At 42.3% G+C, this 21,418-nt stretch overlaps 1 protein-coding gene across 1 annotated transcript in view; it reads right to left on the bottom strand.

The window, feature by feature from the left end:
• HPGD (15-hydroxyprostaglandin dehydrogenase) overlaps positions 1-20,319 on the bottom strand; it is a 37,682-nt gene extending 17,363 nt beyond the window's left edge. Inside the window, exons 1-3 of the mRNA XM_090036163.1 lie at positions 20,061-20,319; positions 19,622-19,745; positions 16,489-16,595 (exon numbers count right to left, since the gene is read on the bottom strand). Of these exons, the coding sequence (XP_089892289.1) occupies positions 16,489-16,595; positions 19,622-19,745; positions 20,061-20,153 (324 nt within the window). The 5' untranslated portion in view covers positions 20,154-20,319. The remainder of the gene's footprint in view (positions 1-16,488; positions 16,596-19,621; positions 19,746-20,060) is intronic.
• Between the last annotated feature and the right edge of the window lie 1,099 nt (positions 20,320-21,418).

The raw sequence follows: 21,418 nt of genomic DNA, 5'->3' as shown, positions 1-21,418 counted from the left end.
CATTTACTAAATACTGATAAAGTGAAAATTATCATAGCTGAAATTATACTCAGTGGATGTGTCTACACATGACCAGTGCTCCCTCTAAGCTGTGTGTGTGCATGGCTGTACACAACAAAAAATCATGCAACACAACAATGGAGGACCCGCGTGCGCCTATCTGCCGGCTGCGGGGGGAAGGGAGAACAAATTGTAGGATGAACCAAAGTGGCACATGCTGAAAGGGAGAGGCGGGGCCAATTTAGGAATGGACTGAAGCGATGCGTTCATGGACTGAAGCGGCATGCTCACAGACTGCTACACCTTAGAGGGAACATTGCACATGATGATACTTCGCCATAGCAATGCACTACAGAGATGCAGCACTGGTGGGCAAAAACTGTGATGCTGCAGCTATGTTACGCACTCCCTTGGTATACTGCATTGCTACAGTGACATAGGGCTAAAAATACTACGCACCGTGAAGATGGCGGAGTATGGGCTGTTACCGCACCGTCATTTAGTACAGTAACAACGGCACCATAGGGGCATGTGTAGACACAACCAATGCTAGCAAACCTAGCAGTGCTTGCAAATAACCCATGTTATCAAAACTTATACTGATTTTTGGTGCCTACCACGCCTAGCTACCAAACCCCACAATCACCACACCACTAATATTTTCTTACTGAAATACAAATATTGAGCTATAGTGAACAATGAAGACGTCCACTATCATGCTGTGTTGTAGGTCTATGTATGGTCCCAATGAAAGCAACTGCATTCTTTCAACTGCCAATAAAATAGCATGATATTGTTCAGCATTGTTATCATCAAGAGCACAGGAAGTTTTCCTTACCTAATATTAACTTCTGCAATCCCTGTTACAGAGTTTGATCAGAATAGATCATGCATTCTAAAGAGCCATGCTAACAATAATAATAAACCCTGTAATACTTGATAGCACTTTGTTACTACTTTTCAGAGTAAATAATTATACATGGAGGCAAAACTCTTCAACACTGAAAACCCAAATCTATGCCATCTTTTTGACTAACGATCCTAATTAGCAAGCTGATTAGTCATTTATTTAAAAATGACAAACTCAGAGACAAAAGCTAAACACTCGGTCTTTTCTTGTAATCTTCTTGCTCTTTATGTTTAAACAGAAAATGTGCTGACACATTATGTTTCTACAAAAAATCTTAACACGTTTCTTTTACCTTCAGTAATATCTACTCAGTGCTGTCCAATGCTTACATATGCTGATATATTTATCACTTCTTATTCCAATTTCCATACTATTTCTATATCATTATAAAATTGCTAGTGTGATTCTACAAAACAAATTAAATTACTTTTATTCAGAAAACAGGTAGATCTACAACACAATTCTGCTAATTCATTATATAATGCTTTTCTAATGACCCAGGATTCAACCCTATTATCCTCACTTTCCGGTGCAATAAACCCCCCACCTTTCTATATAGGTAAACTACATAGATATCCTGCATTTTGGTAATTTTGGAGATGATATTGGTACAAAGAGAACAAGGCATCATACACATGTTTGGAAGCAAACTTCATTTGAAATTTTACAAATGTGTTTAGGGTACTTCTACCCCTATGTTTATATTATATTAAGAGAAAAATTGATGTGGGCAAGTACATAAAGCAAGTCAGTGGGGAGCTGTAATGTGAACATAAGGTACTCGATGCTCATATTGTGTTTTTGTAGGTTGCTCACCATCCAAAAGACAATATTTCAAAATACGTTGTGAGCTATGCATAAGCTACATGAGCTATATATAATAATCTAATGTGTTTGTAAACTAAACATTGCTGGTAAAATCTTTGGGGAAAAAATATCACTCTGTATTGTCCAGGTGGGTGGAGCTGACGGATTCTATCCCTCTGCCAAGATTCCTTCAGAAATCCCCACTGTGATTTGTGGTTTTAAAAAGTGTTTTTTATTAACAAGGAGTCCAAGACATTGTTATTTGTTTAGTTTTCATAAGGAGAGAGAAAGCTTGCAACTTGAAATATCAGTTCATTGCAGCTTGCACTCATAGTTTTTTCTGAATGCTGGGCTACTAGTGGTGTGCCAAAACTTAGGCTGTTTAGCAGTAACCAAGAAAGAGCAGATCTATTAACCCTCCTATATTTTTCCTGGGTGTCTGAATTTCATAGGAAAATCAGGAAAGAATAATAATAAATGATAAAAATAGAATAAAGATGTATATAGTTAGTTTATTTAAAGGTCTCAATCTTTTGTTGTATGCTTTCAGAATAAAGTTTCTGTGGGTTCTGCAAAACTCATAGTCCTACTTTACTTGCCATGTATCCTTAAAGATAGTGGAAACAGTGCTACATCCTGATGAATTTAACTTGAAGATTTTATCACTGCAGAGTCAAATTGGCTTTTATTACATTAATAATCATGTACTGAGAGTCTGTAAACCAATAAAATCACTTTATGCATAAGCAGAGGTAAATCTGCATGTCATCTTCTTATGTGTTGGTTCAGAATGAAATATAAGTATTAGATACAGTGAGGAGTACTGGACAAGTTTTGGGGGCTGTGTTAGAAGAGAAACTGGTGGATTTGCAGACAAGTGGTAAATACAATAACAAAAATTGGAAAGCAAATGGTATAAGACTGAAGGAGCAACATATGTTTTGGCAAGAAAAGAGATAAAGAGTGAGAGTGTGATAGTTTTCAAATATTTGAAAGGCTTCCATAAAGAAAATGGAGTACCACTGTTCTCTCTTTCCACAGCAGGCAAGACAGCTGCCAACAGATTAAAACTTCAGCAAAGCAGATTTAGATCAAATCTCAGGAAAAGCTGCCTATATCTAAGATCAGTAAGATAATGAAGCAACTGCTTAAGGAGCATGAATAATCTTCCTTACTGGAGGTTTTCAAGGAGAGGTTGGATGGGCATCTGTCTGGCATGGTTTATGGATAACTTAGCCAGCATTTATGAGGGGATTGAAACAGATCATCCTTGAGGTCCCTTCCAAACCTGTAATTCTATATGATTATATTTAGACCTTGCAGAATGCTTTGTGCACACATGCTATTGACTTCAAGATGAGTGACACCTGTGACTACACCAGTAGTTTCCTCTCCAGGTGCCTGATCCTCTCTGTAGCATTGAAATAATGTGAAGGAATGTACTAGTGAGCCAATGACTTACAAGGTCTAGCAGAATGCTGGTTTGATTTCTGAAAGGGCTACTTAATTCTTTTCTAAAGATATTAAAAGATAAGGGTCCACTTTCAGAGTCTCACAGGCCCTGAGTAACAGCATGAGTAAAGTAATCAGCTTTCTCTGATACTGAGGTAAGGGGAAGACATAATAAAGATCTACTAATTAATCTGATAGGAAATGGAAAATATGTGGCTGTGTCCTGTGGCTGTGTCCTTATTTGCCTTTATCTTGCCAGCATAATAGCATTATACTCGCTCAGAGAGTTTATAAGGGAGAAAGACACTTGTACTGCAGTACAAAAACATGGATAAAGGACTGCTGGCACAGGGAAACTGATGTGTGACAGCTGAATATATATATCTGCCAAAATCTGTGTGGAAGTCTGGCCTTCTTTTGATGTAACCATCATTTTGAAATTTTGACATTTATCTTGATTGTGTGTGTCCTTGGATCTGGGAGTGTCACGATACATCAAAGGCAAACTAAATCATTTTACTGGAAAACCTAACACTTATCAATATTGTCTATAGAGCACGTGATTGACTGGAGGAACCTGTTTCTCTTGGACTTCAAGCAGGACCTGAATAGTGATTGCTAATGGGCCAAAGAAGACACATAACAGAGGGAAAAGAAAGTTTATTTAAGGACAAGATTTGCCTACCTCTCTCTTGTGCTCTCTTTTACATGTTCACAAGTGCCTGAGCATTTAGCTTGCCTGCCTACCTGAGCTGCCTGGGGGCCTGGTGCTTCCCCCTGTGGTTGCGGTGCCCCCTGGGACTGCCCAAGCTGGGTGCCTGTAGGCAGGTGCCACTGGGGGGTAAGGGGTGGATGAGTGCTGCTACCACACAGGTTCCAGGGGGGCTGGGGAGGGCGGGCAAGATCAGGCTCACTGCCTTTTTTGAGCAGAGTCTGCTTTCCTGGGCTGCTGCCAGGCTGCCTGCAGGGCTTCCTGCAGAGCTGCATGGAGCCCGATGCTGTGCTTCACGGCTGTAGGGGCAGTAAACTAAAACTCTTCAAGGGGTTTTAGTTTGCTGCACCCCAAGTCATTTAAAGCATATTACGCCAGTGAATTTCCTACAGCGGCTGGAATTAATGCACAATACGCCACTGAGACATGGAAACACTGACACCATTAAAGCGGTGCAAAAGCATTTAGCCGGCTTTAATGTGTCGTGCACACATGCCTCTCATTTCAGCTACACACAGCCGGAGATACTCATTCCCAGTCAATACTGGGAGCTAGTTTGTGGCCCCCAAAGACATGAATTACAGGGCTTTCTTACACATTGCACTTTGAGTTGTTCAAATGTTGACAGGTGTTAGTGCTAGCTTGAATTTGGGGAAGTCATAAATTCAAGCCAGCAGGGTCCTTGAGGACTGAAAGGTAAGTATACTCCCTCCCCTCCAACCATTCCAGGCTGACCCTCTATCCCCAGGGGCTCTTCCCAGCCCTTGCCACTGCTGCCACTGGGCTGCCACTTTTCTCCAGTCTAAGCCCAGCTCAGAGAACGGTAGCGGCCATGGCAGCCAGGTAGATGGATTCTCCTTCCCTGCCTCCTCCCTTAGGACAGTGCCAGCAGCCAAAAGCTGGGGGAGGGATCTGGGGTGTTAAGGGGGGCAGGGAATAGTGGCCTCTATCTGAGGAGGCGGGGAGACAGCAGGCTGACGTGGGCTGGAGGGGGACAGAAGTGGGGGGGCAGTGGGCCTGATCTGGGCTGGCAGGAGAGGGGGGTGGGGGATTGCAGCCTGAACAGAGGTGGGGGAGCAGTTGGCCTGATCCAAGCCAGTGGGGGAGGGTGAGTACATGCGGTGTTTACACTAATGTGTAGCCTAAAGTGCTCATTCACATGTTAGTGTAACATGAGCTGGGTAACACAGATTGGAGATAAACCTAGACTGGAGTGGTATAACTTTAAGCTTCCTAAAGGGTGCTTAAAACTAATTTCATGTGTTGATGTATGGACAATCCATGGGTTAAAAGCTCCAGGGGCTGCCTAAAATTAATATGTAACAAAGTCTAAATTCTTCAGTCCACAGGAGATGTTTACTGCACAGTTAACTAATTAGCTATGCAGTAAATGTCTCAGCATCTACATGTGCCCCTATTAAGCCAGAGTAGATTAATTTACTCTGTGTAGACAGTATGTCAGCTGGCTCAGGCATGACAGTGCCTCAGTGAGGGTGCTGCCTGCCAGCTAATCCTGCACTGAAGCACCCTCATGCTCCAGCCAGCCTCTTCACAGCTCATTGAGCTTGGGTGAGCCCCTGGGACCAACCTGGCTCAATGTGTTGCACTTGTGGGCACACATGCAGATGGGTGCCTGGCAGCAATAAACTCTGGAGCAATAAGCTCTAGAGTTTACTGTTGTACATTAGTAGGTACATGTAGATGTTGCCCTCGGTGTGACTTCAAACAAGCTACTTAATTTCAGATGCTCAGAGGTATTTAGGTGCCTAACACACATTTAAATACCCTAACTCTCATTGTGCCAGCATGTTCAGACTGTTGAGTGTCATGTCTATGGATTGGCTTCTTCGTCTGTTGTTCTACATAATTTTTCCCTATGTGATGCTCTTATTTTCTTTTTTTAGTGGTGTCCACAGAATTATAGATAGGGACCTACCTAAACTGCAGTGGAAGTTCCTGACGCCTTTAATCTTACTATTTTCACTGCTCCCACCTTTCTCCCCTGCTGCTGAGTGACTGAGAGGCAATTAACACTGCTGTTTTTGCCTCCCAGCCACTCAGCAGTGGGGGGAGAGGGGGTCATGTGGCAAAAAGAGGCAGATTAATGGTGCTGCTGTACCATGAATTTCCACTGTGATTTAGGTAGGTCCCTAACTATAGAAAATAGCGTTAGATGGAACGTAGGGATTTATCTCCCTTGGGCAGGATAACTGATACTTAAAACTACTGTACTACTTAAGCCAGAAACCTTTTAGGCAGCATTCTTAAAGCATGTCCTAATTATGTCTGTCCTTATTCTCTTGCTATGTCTGATACTTTCAGCTGCTTCATTCCACTTAGAATTCCTGATATTGTAAGATACTCTTTCCAGTGGGCTCTGTTGATTTTTATGAAGGCATTTGCTTTGGAATTTGTTGGTCATCTTGTCAATTAGTCTTGTGGATTTCTATGAATCTGTTCCATAAAAGAGGATAGACATGATGCTAGTCTTGAACACGTTTATTTTTGTATCAGTTGATCATGCTGCTTTGCCATATCTTTTCAATTTTTGTGATTTATTTTTATAGTTTAAATGTTCATTATTTGGCATCTAGCACAGTGTGCCATCACTGCAAGTCTTACTTCCTATATATAGGTAAAATTACTTATTCCTTCTAATGTTTTTCAGTTACTTCTGATAGTGTCTTTTAAGACATTGATAACCATGTATATTATTTCCCTCATACTGATTAACAAGCCAGCTTGTTTTGCTATATCTACTGACAGCTATCTCTTTTCTTCCATTGAGATGAACTTAGCATGCATCCTCATCAGCAAATTCACGTTTATGCAAATGTGTTTTATCATTTGTACACAAAATTCCCTGGTTACCTTCCTTATGGATCAATTTGAGCAACTGTGAGCACATAATACATTCTTGCCTTACACTTATTACCACAAACTCTTGGTAAGTCATAACTTTCCTAGAATTGTTCCTGTATATGTTAATAAAGATCTTCTGGTTTACTGGGTTTTGTATATTTAAGACCATCTTAAAAAGTTGTTCACATCATTTTCTTTACTTTTCTTCTGTACTAAGAATTTTTCCTTTTGCTTACTTAAAAGGTCTCCAGTACTGCTAAATAAATTCTCAGCTATTTGTCTTATACAAAGTTTTAAGGTCACATTTTGACATGAATGTAAAAGTACTCTTTTAAAAAGATCAGTGAAATATCAGAATTAGTTTACATGTCACTAGTATAAAATTTTCTGATTTCAAGCACTCTTCCTTAGTACATGTAGAGGGACCACTGAGATGTCTCTGGAAACAACATCCAAAAGGTGCAAGTTGTTTTTTTCCTCCTTGAAACTGCCTGACTGCCAAATAAAGGACAGCATTTATTGCTAAACAAATATGGTAACAGAATGTAAACAGTTTCAGGGAAATGCTTAAGGCTATGCCTAGATTGTGTCAAATATTCTGCCTATGCTTATTAGTACCATTGCTTTCTGCTGCAAAATCAAAGTTGTTAGCAAAATGGAAAACAACCTTGATAATACTAATTTGAGCTAGTGGAGCTAGTTAAGCTGAAGATGTGATTGCCTTCAGGAGCCTGTGTTTATGAACTCAAGACAAGCAAGATTTAGTTCAGTATTATTTGGTTATGTTCCATGCAGGACTGAATTATGAAATACTTTGCAGGATGATACGTTTGGCAAGTTTGGCATTAGCCAGGTTTCATTTGGGAAACACAAAATTTCGCCTTTGAAAACAGAGGCAGTTTTACCTTCACACTTTGCATAAATAGTGGAATAAATAATATGATGTATATATAAAGCTATCAAACTGATGGGGAGGTAAAAAAGATGAAACTGCAAATGTCCATTTAATACTGTTATGTTCTGCTGAATAATAATGAGCCTCTTCTGTGCTTGAGCAAAGTCTCTATATATGCATATTAATTACAAGTGTATTATAGATGGATATTTATCTTTTGACTATTGCTATTTTTTGCTGATAGGCACCTGTTTTCCCATTTTCTAAGGCTGCCATTGAGGTGTTCAGTGAAAAATTAAAACATGAAATCCTTTATATATTTTATTCAAGAATCCAGACTTGATTACTAAGGTTAAGTATAGACATGCAAAAAGCCCCTGGCAGACATGCTCTAACTATTGCACTTCAAGTGAATGAATCAAACAGACATTCACCATTCAATGGTGGGGCTTGGTGCCTGCCTGCACTGGCCAAGGCCAGCAGGTAGTGGGTATGCCCACATGCCTCCCAGGAGCCTGCTGGAGCCAACCCTGCTCTCCCACCAGCTGGCAACTGTCAATAGCGGCTGGGAGAGAGAAGGGGAAGGGAGCACCCCTGCTGTGAAGGCCCCCTCACAGCCTGCTGGCTGGGGGTCTCAGGGAGGGGTGAGGGCTGGACTACGTCTGCAAGGGAGGTCCCTCCCTGCTGCAGGGGCTGCAGCGTGGGGCTTCCCAGCTGGATTTTTGCTACACTGGAAACTGGGGCTGGGGGAGAAGGGAGTCCCCTCTTGCCGCGAGGGCCCCTTTCCACAGTTTTCTGGCTGGGATCTCAAGGTGGGGGTGGAGCAGGCCAAGTCTGCATGGCACAGGGGTTCCCTTCTCTTCCTGCCCCACCTTCCCAGTTCCCAGAGCAGTGAAAAGCTGGTTGTGCAACCCCATGCTGCAGCTTTTGGCTGCCCTTGTCAGGAGGCTCAGGTGGGAAGGAGGGAAGGGAGCATGCCTGCCACATGGACCCATCTCCCCCTACCTGTCTGCATAAGGAGGACACAGAGCCTTTTCTGTCTCCTATATGTGATAACCCAGAGGTGGGGCTGGGCTAGTGCTCACCTGGAGCAGACAAGCACCAGCAGAGCCTAGCAATGTTTCCAGTGAGGGGCCCCTAGTATGGTGGCAGAAAGCAACCTAAATTGAAGAGCGATAATTATGGTACATATTCATAAAAACCACTGTAACCTGAAGTGCTTAGGGGGGTGCAGCAAGAAATAGGGGGTACAATGTTTACCAGGGCACCTGCTGGGGTAACTAGAAATAATGGCCACAAACTGGAAGAGAACAAATTTAAACTGGACATCAGGAAAACATTCTTTACAGTGAGGGTTGCCAAAATATGGAATAAGTTTCCAAGGGAGGTGGTACCTTCCTTGGAGGTATTTAAAAGGAGATTGGACAGACACGTGGCTGGGGTCATCTGACCCCAGCACTCATTTGTGTCCAGGGCAGGGGGTCGGACTCAATGATCTAATAGGTCCCTTCTGATCCCAACTTCTATGAAACTATGACTATAGCTTTACATGTATAATGTAATTTTTTAAAATGTGTCTTTAAAGGGTGGTGTAATTATGCATCAAAAAGTTAAATGAAGGTCCAAAAATTTCATGTCACTGAAAAACCCAATTTACCATTCCTCCATTTTAAGAACTGAAGCATGATTAGACTCATCACATTAGTACCCAGGGAACAAAGGCTCAATTTCCTATTTCACTTCTAAGGTTCCTAAATGCAATCCTGTTCCACCCTGAAAAAGTCCCTGAAAAACCACCCATGTAAAAACTGGGCAGCTTAATGCAAAAGGTAAGTGCCTCTTCTTTCTCCTCATTTTTCTGTTGCTTTGTTTTTAGGTTGGAATGAAGGTGCATTGTAAAAGACACAAGAACATTTTAAGTGATTTGAGTAGCACTGAATGGTACAGTACTGCACCTAGGCACCCACATACTACTGAGGGAGTCTTAAAGATGGAATAGGAGTTGGGAGTTTTTCTGTAAGGAAACATGAGGCTTAATCCTACCGCAAATTAAATCAATGTAGGTATTTCTGTTGGCTTCAGTCATAGATGCTCTTTCAGCTTTTAGGCACTGCTCCACTTTGAGCCTAAGTCTCATTTTCAAAAGTGTCTTAGGGCTTGTGTATAGAAAGGAAAGGACTGAGCATATTTAACGAACTGGAATCTGCTGATGCTGTCCTGAACCAGAGGGTCATCCAGGAACTCGAAGCTCCAGGCTCATCCTCAGAACCTGCTTGCAGATCCAATGGAGGCCAAGGGCCTGAGATTAGACACTGGATATAAGTCTGGGGTGACTTTATGTGTGAACCTCTGGTTTTGGAATGCATCAGCAGACTTGGACAGGTGGGTCATGCTCAGTCCTACCTAGCTAGAATCTATCACTGACATGGTCTATACAAGCCCTCAGGCATAAATTTTGTAGAAGTAGTAAAACTGGATTTAAACAGAATTTAGGAACCTAAACCCAACAGAATGAGTCACAGAAACTGCATGGCCTGGTCAGGTACTCAGCACCCCCTAAGCACCTATGTTTTCAGGAAAAACATGCCTTGGTGCTTTGTGCATGTTCTGAGGTGACATAACTTGGGCTGAGCTGAGTATCTAAGCTGCCATCTCTTTCCTAAATGTGTTTGGGATTCTCAAACCAGCTGTCTCCATACCTAATTAGTAGGGGTCTAATCAGTAGACATGCTCAGACCTAGACATGCCTGACAGCATTGAGTTCAGTGGTTAAGTATCATGGTGATAATGATGCCACATTCCACATAGCTTAGAGGTTACAGCACTTGCCTAGGAAGTGAGATATCTCAGCTCTAGGCCATTTTCAGCCTGAGAGGTTCAAGCCCATATACTTTTCTGTTTTCTAAGGAAGTGCACTGACCACCAGGCTACAGAATGGTTTGGACCCAAGACACTGATTGCCCCTCCTGCTGAAGTGAGGAAGGGCAAGAGTCATGGGACCAGGAAGAGAATGGTTAAGAGGAAGCTGCCTGTACTCCACTGAAGGAGATACTTCACTGAGTGGCTGAATCCTCAGGTTTTTTTCTCTTATGGTCTGATCAGCCTTCTCTTGACTGTTCTCTTGGTCTACTTCTATCCTTGACTGCTTTCTTTCATGTCCTCTAAATTAGTGTTCACCAAGCAGTTTCCTGTATGTTTTTAAAAGTTCCTGAAGACCAACCGGTTCTGTGAAATATTCTGGCTGTAAAGACCACACCCCATTATGTGTTTGTTCTGATTTATGTTGTTCTGAACAGTATTGACTATTGCCTTTGTACTTTGTACTTTAACCTGGGGCAGAGAATATTTGCTATACCCTGTGTACGTAATGTCATTGAGACAAATAGCAACATTTATGTATGTACATATCTATCTAATTTTAAGTACCAAAAATAATTTTCTATAACCTATTAACCTATGTAGTTATACAAACTAGAATAAATTAAACCTCATACTTCCACGGGACATTCAAAATAAAATATTTTATACATATGTTTTAGCTGTTTTATAAGTCCAAAAGTATTTTATTTAATTAAGCCACACCACACTTTAGATGCATCAAACACATCCACTTTATGGCTGAGTAAAACTAACCAGAGATTACATCCTGATGTTCACAAAATTTGTTTATTGATTGTTCCAGAAATACCCCACAGTACATATGTAAGTGACTTGCCCAATGTCATACACCAAAATTTTATTAAAATTGAAAAGATAAAACAAGTTGGTTTCCATCTGATCATTAGGAATCACTCTTATTTCTGTTTCTCTTCTATACAGTATTCTACAATTGCCTACAGATATTACGTTTTATGCTATTTTTAGTTTTGTATTATGCTCTGGCTATCATTTGAGGAAAAATGTCTACTGGTCTGATTCACAACGGAAATTCTTTTTTCCCAATTTTGTTTTCTACAGCTTAATAAAAATGAAATAGATTTTTAGATGTTGGCTGTTTAAACTATTAACAATGTTACAGAAAACTAAAAGTATATATTTCTAGGTTTGTAATAAACTAGCGTAGCCAGAATACACAGCTTTCAAAAACTGACTTTCATTTAAAAATATGTATTTTGTGGATGAATATATTGGGTCTGTAAGGTCAGCTGGATCTAGGCAAAATGTATACTGCTGCTGAAGTGTGCTTATAGAACTACTTTAATATTGGTCTACAACAAAGAAAGTCTTCAAGGTCTTCTTTTGAACTGAATCTGAAAACTGTAATAAAATTTGCCCAGTATGTGGTGTTTTATGGGGTATTTTTGTGGCCAGATATCCACAGGTTACTGGTTAGCTTTCCTCTTTACTTTCTGCCTGATGCTGAGAGACACCTAGCAGGATGTGAAAACTGGCTTTGTAGCAAAAAAAGGAAATATTCTAGTAATCCATTTTTCTGCCTAATCCTGTATATCTTTTTAGTAAGGAAAGACTAGGGTGCTCACTGGGGACTTCAGTTTCAGATTTCGTATGTGAACCTGGGCAAGTAACTTAGGAACAGATCCACAAAAAGACTTAGGCACCAAATTCCAGGTGACAATTTCTTGAAGAAAGCTTTAGTTAGTAGTACCTGAATTCTATAATGTGTATCAAAAAACAACACACTACAAGACACCATCAAGGCCTGAACAGTGAGGGGCATTCGTGTTATGTAGTCTCTTCGTTTCTTGTTCTGAGTAAGAACAGCTGTAGAATGTCTTGGTGACATTTGCTCATTAGGAAAAAAAAAACTTCTTTAGAACCAGAACCTTTTACTGAGTGATGTTAATTATCTGTTCAGATAAAAAAAATGGCAAGGTCTTGGGTCAGCTTTAACTTGGGTGGAAAATTTAACCAATGTTTTAATTACCCATAGAATGCCCTACTTATGATGATAGACGAATTAGTTGTATAAGACTAATTAATGGGTACAAATAATTATATTTACATGCGTAGACTACCTGATTGCATATGTAAATATAGGTGGGTAAGTATAGTCATGTATACTCTGAACTGTCTGTATTATAATCAAAATAAAAAAAATCGTGCGTCATGTCCTGACATAATTAGAACCCTCTTACAAACTCAGACCATTTGACTTGGCACTGCACCTGTGTCACTCATTTCTTCTTGTGAATCACACTCTTCACAGTGCAAAATATCCTAGAGGTGAATTAGCAAGCAGGGATGAAGTAATGCTTAGAAGAAAGGCACGTGGTACAGTAGTAAGGGGTAATACGCATGGAGATCCCTTGTATTGAATAAGATGTAGACTATAGCCCTATTCATGGGGGGCAGCCTGGTGTTTCCCAAGAGTGCCCAGCCCAATGAAACTCTCTTAGGACTTTAAGAAATCAAAAAGAATAAGAATGTACTCTAAGTTGTAGGAGTGCTGATTTTCAAAATAATCATTAAAAAAAAAAAAATCAATCCTTGCCTGTAAAAATAGTATCATCCTCATAATTATTATGAGTTTTCTTTAACCTGTCACATATATAGATGTTGTCATTTAGAAGTCCATTTGTTTTTCTGTTTTTTTTTGTTTTGTTTTTTTCAGGAGTAGCACTGAGATTACCCTGAAAAACTTTAAAACTTCTGTGGGATAATGAGACTCCTCAGTGGAACGGACTGCATATTTCTTATATTAATTATGAAGGGAATTGGATGACTAATTATAGAAATATTTCAAGTAAGACACTGTTTTTAATTTCTGAGATACAAATATTTATATACAGCTGCAGAAAACTAGTTTCAGAATTGACAAGCTACCATGTCTTACCAAACGCTATCACAAGTAGATCCATATTTTGATAATCTTTGAGAGAAGTGGCATTTAAGACTGCATTTTACAATAAGTAGTGAAAATATTGGCAATTAGTAAAAAGTCCTAAGTTACAAAAAAGGTCTGTTTCCTCTGTACTTGAACTTGATACTAAGGAACCCAGATCCTTGACCTAACCATATGAAATGAAATAAGGAAAGAGGTGCAATGAGTTGGGTAGTGATACTTTTCCCCATCCACTCTAACCAAAGAAGCATTCCTTGAAGCATATACCATATTTACTCAAGTGAGCCCCCACCCTGCTCCCACCCCATCAGCATGGGAAAAAAGCTCTATGTCTTATATTCACATACAAAGCAGAGGGGAGAGCAGATAACTGAAGTGGCTCTGACTCTGGCCCTGAGCCCAGGTTGGGACCAGTCAGCCCCGGGGGCAGCTGCCCCTTCTGCTTCCCCTCTGAAGCTTCTGCCCCTCCACCCATCCCATTCCTTACCCCTTACTGTCAGGCACAGCTCAGGCTTGGGTCTCTCCTAGGCACTGTGCACATGACAACTCCTTCTCTTGCCCAGCTGATCGGCTGTGCTGACACTGCTGTATGGATAGGCCAGGGCTGAGCTTTCAAGTGCTGTGCTCCAGGACAGAGGAGTCCAAGCAATGTCTGACAGTATGGGGGGCAGTGGGAGGGGAAGGGACAGAGAAGAGGCAGAGACTGGGGGGAGCAGGGAGGAAAAGACAGAATCTCTGGAATGGGGAAGTCTGTAGGGACGAGGCAGAGACTGGGGGAGATTAGGGGAAGGGGCAGAGGTTATGGGGAGCTGGGGGGGGAGTGCAGGTGCTGGTGGGTGTGGTAGGAAGGCTGCAGGAGGATGAAGTGGGAGGGGCAGAGGGCAGGGGGGCTGCCTGACCTCCCCACCCCAGCCACTGCTTTTCCTGCTGTAGGCTATGAGAGGATTCAAGACAACCCTTCAATACTTAGCTTCTATACCTAAAAAATAATAATTTATAACAAATTTATAGATTTTATATACATAGAATCTAATTATTGGAAGGGATCACTTATGTTCAGGATCATCTTATATTCAAGTAAATATGAATATTTTCATATTCAAGAAAATATGAATATTCCCACAATTCGAAGATAAATTTGCAATTCACCCCACTGAGACTTCTGCCTTAGAACAACCACCAGTGTACAGCAGTATAATCAGAGAATAGACAGCTGATACAAACTTTTACATGGTGTAAGCGCCTTGAAATTTTAATCTGGAAAAAAATCTGTAATAAAAATATACTGGTGGAAGTGTTATCCACCCACTTCAATTACAGAGTACCCATTTGGTATACACAGCTAGGCTACTCTATGGGATGGAATTGGAATGACAGCCCTATACAAACAAGTGGTGACATACAGGCTCAGATAACAGTCAAACAAGTGGTGACATACATTCTTTCATACAAGGACTTAGGTGCAAAAGACATTTCTTTTACAAACTCACTGAATATACAGTGTCTTATTAGGTGAGTGCTCATGGACAGCAAGTTCTTCAACTCGGTGGAAAGGGTAAAAAGGTGTATATGAAGATCTTAAACACATTTCCTTTTTATACAAGTACAGAACATTTTATTCTTCAAATATGGGCCAGATAAACCTTCATAATAACTGATGAGTCTTAATTAGCGCTATAATAAACACTCTGGGAACGGGTGTTAGTGCAAACTTGAGGCCATGCTACTGTTTACATTTTAATGTTATAAATGGCATGACAAGTGTTTCTCTCTAGTACACTCTTTTACGTAGCTCTTGTTTATAAGAACGTTTCATTCTCAGACTATGGCCTCAGGCACACTTTCATTCAGTGCTGCAATGGGATCTGATAGCTGATCCTAAGAACTGTGCCTCCTGGCATGGCACATATGAATAGACGGAGGTGTGTTTCTGGGATCAGAGATCCCAGATGTGCCATTACTACTTGCCTGTGCAGGGGGAGCCTGGGATCACAATCCTAACCATAATTATGGGCTCCTCCTGCACAGGCAAGTTGAAAGATGAGTGCCTGCAGGTCCAGCCAGGCTGGCAATCAGCTGATTGTTGACTCTGGCTTGAAGACCATACCAAGGAGTCCAGTCAGCCCTCGCGCAGTCTGGCACAGCATGTCAGCAACTTCCAGCAGTGGGAGCTGAAGGGCTTCCCTGTTGGAGCTTGAAAGCCTCCTGGGAACTTCTGATCCCCAGAAGCCTGGCCAGAACTGTGAGGCACAGGCTTTATAGTCCGCAGCTGGGGAAGACTTCTAGCCCCACTCCCCAGCTTGCAGCCTGGGGCCAGGGTTGACCATCAACTGACAGCCAGCCCCTACCATGTGTTAAATTTAAGGCATTATACAAATGAGCCATAAAAATGTTCTACATTACATGTGGAACATTTTTATGGCTCATTTGCCATTTAATGGCACATTACATCAAGTGTACGTGTAGCACCCTTGCCCACCCTGTGACAGGGATTTACACGGGAAGTGGGAAGCATCCTGGGATGCTGGGGGACTATGAGTTAACTTGAATCTGGAGAGGATCTGGGACAGAAGTTCAGTAAACCAATTTAACCTAAATCAGTTAAGTCTGAATCGATTATCCTAAACTGGTTTTGGCTATTTTGAAGGTTTATACGCACTGAATTTCTGTTGTGATATGGATTTGAACTGGTTGTTGATCATTTGTACTGGTTTGTGTGTAATTTCTGTCCTAACCTTGGTGTATAAATACTACCTAACACACTTCTCAAGCTGTAATTTCTGTTCTTAATGTTCTCCCACTCAATATAGACATTAGGTCAAAGAAAAAATATAAAAAATTTACACACTCAGATCTACTGCACGTAGTCTCCTTATGAACTTTACATTAGTTTTTGCCAAGAACAATAAACTGTGGTTTTAAGATGAGCCTGAAGAAAATTAAGTAAAATTTTGGTGCCTAACTCCTTTAGGCCAGTTAGAAAAATTCAGCTCTAATTTCTAAATTCAGCATGGAAGTATGAAGATTTTAAAACAGAGAATGCTTACCAAATTAATGTGTATGGTGCTTTCCCAGTCCTTTTCATTATTCACTCCAGCATTATTAACCAAAATGTCCAGCCTTCCAAAATGTTCAACTGCTTTATTGAAAGCTCCTACAGTAAAATCCGAGGGAAAAAATTCCTTAGCTCTCTTGTTTTCCATCATTTAAAATATTACAAATGGGATGTAATAAAGTATATTTACTTCTCTGCTTAGTGTGTTAAAAATCTTCTGTTTTAGCAGGTAATGTTTCACAAATGCTTACAGCAATGATCTAACCATTCCCCAAGTATAGTATATTGACAGCAAATAACAATATTTAGGTAGGTTAAAGGAACTAGAATAGCATCTCCCCCACCACACACTCTTATAAGGCTGATATATGAAGTAGTGAACATTTCCCATTGTCCTTAGAGGGCCATTCTACAAGCCAGAGATTTCCAAATGTATAATGGCATCATTGCCATGCTCTTGTGTTGGTGTATGGATAAAAACTGCTATCGGCTTTATGTCACATAGGGTATATTATATTATATTATGCTAGTCAGCTTTATGTTCTGAAGTATTCTCCCATGTTAGGGCAATCATTGGGTAGCTGACTAATATATTGCATGGCATTTTCAGGCTGGGCATCATTATAGGGGCCCACCCAGTCTTGGTTTTTAAACATGTGAACATCATATCACTTTAAAAAAAGAAGTGAAAGCAAAGGTTTCATTAAGCTAACTTCTCCTGCTATCTATCACTAAAATGTTTTGACATTTTTGGACTCTATTTTTAGCTTTATGTTTTTTTCTGTTTTCTGTTAACTTTGTTGCCAATTTCTTGTTCAGTCTCTGAACCTAGCATTGTCCAATTATGTTTCCTCAGGGACCCAATATTTTACTCTCAAAGTCAACTGAAGTCCTTTAGCTACAACAAAAGTACTACTGGTTCATTTAGTTGGGATCCACCATGCAGAATCAAGGCAGTTTTGGAAAGCTATTTAGAGGCCTTGATTAAATCCCAGAATTTTAAAACTTGGCTTTATGGTTCACTTGTTTTTTAGTAGGCTCTCTATACAGTCCCAGTAATACTATCCCTGATACTTACTGCTGAAAATCTTCTTCCTTAACAATAAGCTAGTAATAAACCTTTTGCTAAATTCACACTCTTAATGATTGGTGTATTATTCATAAAACTATGCAAGTGAATTAGACCAACTTTAATTTTCTAGTTCATACATTGGGAACAGAACTGAATATTTTTCAACTATTTGTACTGCTCTGTTGAAATAAAAGTTGATTAGATTATACAGTGTATTCCTGGCAACAGGTTGTCTGGCTGCAGTGATCACATCTGTTTAGCGTCCACAGAAAAGAAAAATGACATTCTGAACCAGCATTGTCACCAGAATTTCAAAATGCAAATTGGCTTGGTGTATTTTTTTCTGAAAGTAGTACAATAATACTTAGCATTAATTTGTAATCATTGTAGCATATTGTGTTCTTAGTTCTGTGGCCAATGCCCATGGCATTGTACAAAAGAATGAAAACAAATTTAGTAACATGCAATGTCATCCTTTGAAAGTCCAAAGCCATTCAAACAAATCAGAAGATCCTTTATAAAAAGGAGAGGAAGACAGGTACAAATACAGGCCAGTGATCATTCCAAAATTCCTTAGAAGGGAAAAATGGTTGAAAGTGACTTTGCAAAAGTAGGATGGGACAAAGCAGACCAGATTTTGATGGGAAGGCAGTTTCATGAGCATGGCAGGGTTGCAGCTGTGATAACAGGACCCTGAAAGCATTGCAGTATGTGAATGCAGATACTGGCCCTAATACTTGCAACTTGTTTTAGAAGGGTAGATGCATGCCCCCATTTAGACTGCCAGGAAGTCAGTCAGATTCTCTTTGCCAAGGTTATAGGATTAGGGCTATTGTCTGTAAAAGATTCAAGGACCAGAGATTGTAGGCTCTAAAGCTAGCAGCATTAATTTAAATTCATTGATTGATCATTCATGAATCTATTTTGCTAGGCAACCTAACTGTGGAGTAGGTATAATATAATTATGCTAACTCAAAGCAGTGAACCATCAAGCTACTGCATCCTAGACAAGCTCCAAATAACAGGAGTTAAAATAAGTTATCATTACTAAGGCAGCAGCTGATAGAATTTATGAAGCCAAAGTAAAGTGAAATGTTCCATTTAAAGCCCGATACATACTTCTCCATGGAAAGCACCTCAGCAAATGTGATACCAACTTGTTTTTTCTTTTCAAATCTGACACAACCTCTGAATGAAACCACCAAAATGGACACAACCCAACCCTGACTTTCTGTGGGTCTTATGAAATATTTGGGGGTTGTCTGTTGCATCATGCCACACACACACAAAAGTGAACTATATTATAATGAGGTGTATTTCTTGAATGAGGGTATATACATGATGGACACATGCTTGTAGAGCCTCACGATGCCCTTTATTTTCAAAACATTATGCTGTTTTCTCTCTCTTTTTAAAGCAATGCCCCCTCTTCAGCATCGAGGGCCAGGTGAGGAGCTGCAGAAATCTAGATGGGCTCTGTTGACTAAGATGTATCTACTGGCAAACAGCATAATTGCGAGCAGAATTAACAATTTGGTGAGGTGAAAAAACACAACCGAGCCTGCTCTGAAACCTCATTAAAATGGCAGGATCTCAGCTTGAGCGTTTGAATTTCTTCATCAGAAAAATAGTGGCTACTATCTTACAGAGAGACTTGTGCGCAACTGTGGCTGGCTGCACACCTTTGTGGAGTTATTTGACCCCAGTGGTCTTTGCTGCCCAGAGCAGGGGGGCTGGACCCGATGATCCCACAAGGTCCTTTCCAGCCCTAAACTTCACACAATACTGGGCGACTCCTTTACCTTCGCTTTACCATGTGCCAAGTAACCCAGTCAAAGGCAGACAGGGTGGGAATAACATGCTGCAGAAACAAATCCTCCTTGAGTCACTCCTATAAGCCTTCAGGAGGTGGCTGCGCTCCACACACCTTCACTGCACAGTTATTGGTTCAGCAGCCCGAGCTTTATTATTATTAATTTTGTTTTTCTGGTTTGGTTTTCAGGTCGCTGCATGTTAAAAGAGTGCCTAGTGCTGACGGGTTCGCTCTTTTTACCTTTCAGTTGCTCTTGATCTGCCACATCGCACTGAATGAACAGAGTCCTCTGAGGCTCAAACTGCTCGTCTAGGGCAGCTTTGCTCTCCTCACCTGCCTCTCCGTTGCGATCCACCAGCGCTACCTGTGCGGGGAGGACAGAAGAGGTGGCGGTGGGACGGCAGGGATGGAAGGCTAGTCGGGGGCCGGGGGCAGCTGATGGAGGGGGAGGCGGGGAGGAGAAGGGCAGCCTTCACGGGGAGGGCAGCACTTGCTCGGGGCACCAGCGCAACAGGTAGCTAGCTGCAGGGGAGAGGGGCTGGGCGCAGGGGAGCGGCTCCCTCCCCCTCCTCGCCCAGCACGGGAGAGCTTGGAGCCGGGGCTGGCGATCCAAGCAAGCACCCCCTGCTTGGGTGCAGCCCCGCTGCGGGCGCACCCTCCCCCTGGGTGCCGGACTGACCTTGGCGCCCTTCTCCAGCAGGTCCTGCACGAAGGCTCTGCCGATGCCCTGCGCCGCCCCGGTCACCAGCGCCACTTTGCCATTGACATGCATGCTTGCGGCCGCCCCCGCCCCCCGGCGCTGTGCGAGCTCGGCGCGACTCTGGGCGCTTCCCCGCCGGCCCGCGGGGTTTATAGCGGGCGGCCCCTTGCTCTCCCCCGCGGGGCAGGAAGCGGCGCCGGGCCCCGTGTCACCTGCCCCGCAGTGCACTCGCTCCCGCCCCTCCCTCCCGCCCGCGCCTCACGCCCGGCTCCTCAGGGGAGGTCGCTGCCTGGCCCGGCCTCTGCCCCGCCGCCCGCAGGAGCCCCGCGCACCCCGGGGCCAACGCGGCGCCCCGCCTCTGCCCGAGCCAGCACCCGGCCCTGAGGAGAGGGCCCGGCCGCCCGCCCCCCCGCATTCTGGCCTGAGAACGAGCGCCGGCCTTTGATAAGGGTCTGGGCAGCTCCCGCGGCTGCGCTTGGCCTCGGGCACATCGACAGCTGGGGAAAGGAGTATGGGAACCAGGGTCAGAGCTGGCGGGGCAACAACGAAAGAAAGAGGAAAAAAGCAAAGAAAGGAAAGGAAGGAGAAAAAAAGAAAGGGAAAAGGGGAAGAAAGGAAAGACAAAAGAAAGATTAAAAAAGGCAAAAAAAAAAAGAAAGAATAGAAAAAAAATGAAGAGAGTCTCCCCTCAGATCTAGCAGTCTGGGCCCCAGCTTCTCCCACTGAAGGGGAGTCCTGCTTGCCTGAGTGCACAGCCCCTCTTCTGTGCAGATAGGAGCCCTGTCAGCTCCAGGAGCAATGCTGAAGCCATCAGGTGGGCTACTAACTTTTTAATGCTGAACTGAAGTTTTAAAAAGCATGGCCCAGCTGCTTCTAGAGACTCACTGCACCAGGTCTTATTAAGAACGTTACTTAGAAGAAAAGATTTCCCCCCCACCCTCATGCCACACTCAGAAGTGGAAAGAAACCTAACGCCATTAAAAATGCTGTTTTTGCAATATGAACGAGAACAGCTGCAGTGACCAAAGAGAGAGAGTCTGCAGTGACTATTAATCATTTATTACAGTCCACAGCCACACAGAACCAGGTCCCTTAACCCCCTAAAGTCCAGAAGTAGGACATAGATTTCATAGGCTAGAAGGGACCTGCTAAGATCATTGGGTCCAGCCCCCTGCCCGAGGGGCAGGAAGTCAGCTGGGGTCAAAGGATTCCAGGAAGATAAGCATCCAAATGTTTCTTAAGTGTCCAGAGTAGGTGCCTGCACCACCTCTGGGGGGAGTCTGTTTCAGGCCTTGGGGGCTGTAAAAGAGCATTGATGCACATAAAAGGTGTCAAAT

The sequence above is a fragment of the Crocodylus siamensis genome, chromosome 2, assembly GCF_052110815.1.
Source record: "Crocodylus siamensis isolate JL-2025a chromosome 2, ASM5211081v1, whole genome shotgun sequence".
Classification (NCBI taxonomy): Eukaryota; Metazoa; Chordata; order Crocodylia; family Crocodylidae; genus Crocodylus; species Crocodylus siamensis.
Note: the sequence above shows the minus strand (reverse complement) of the source record. Positions and strands in the feature narration are given on the sequence as shown.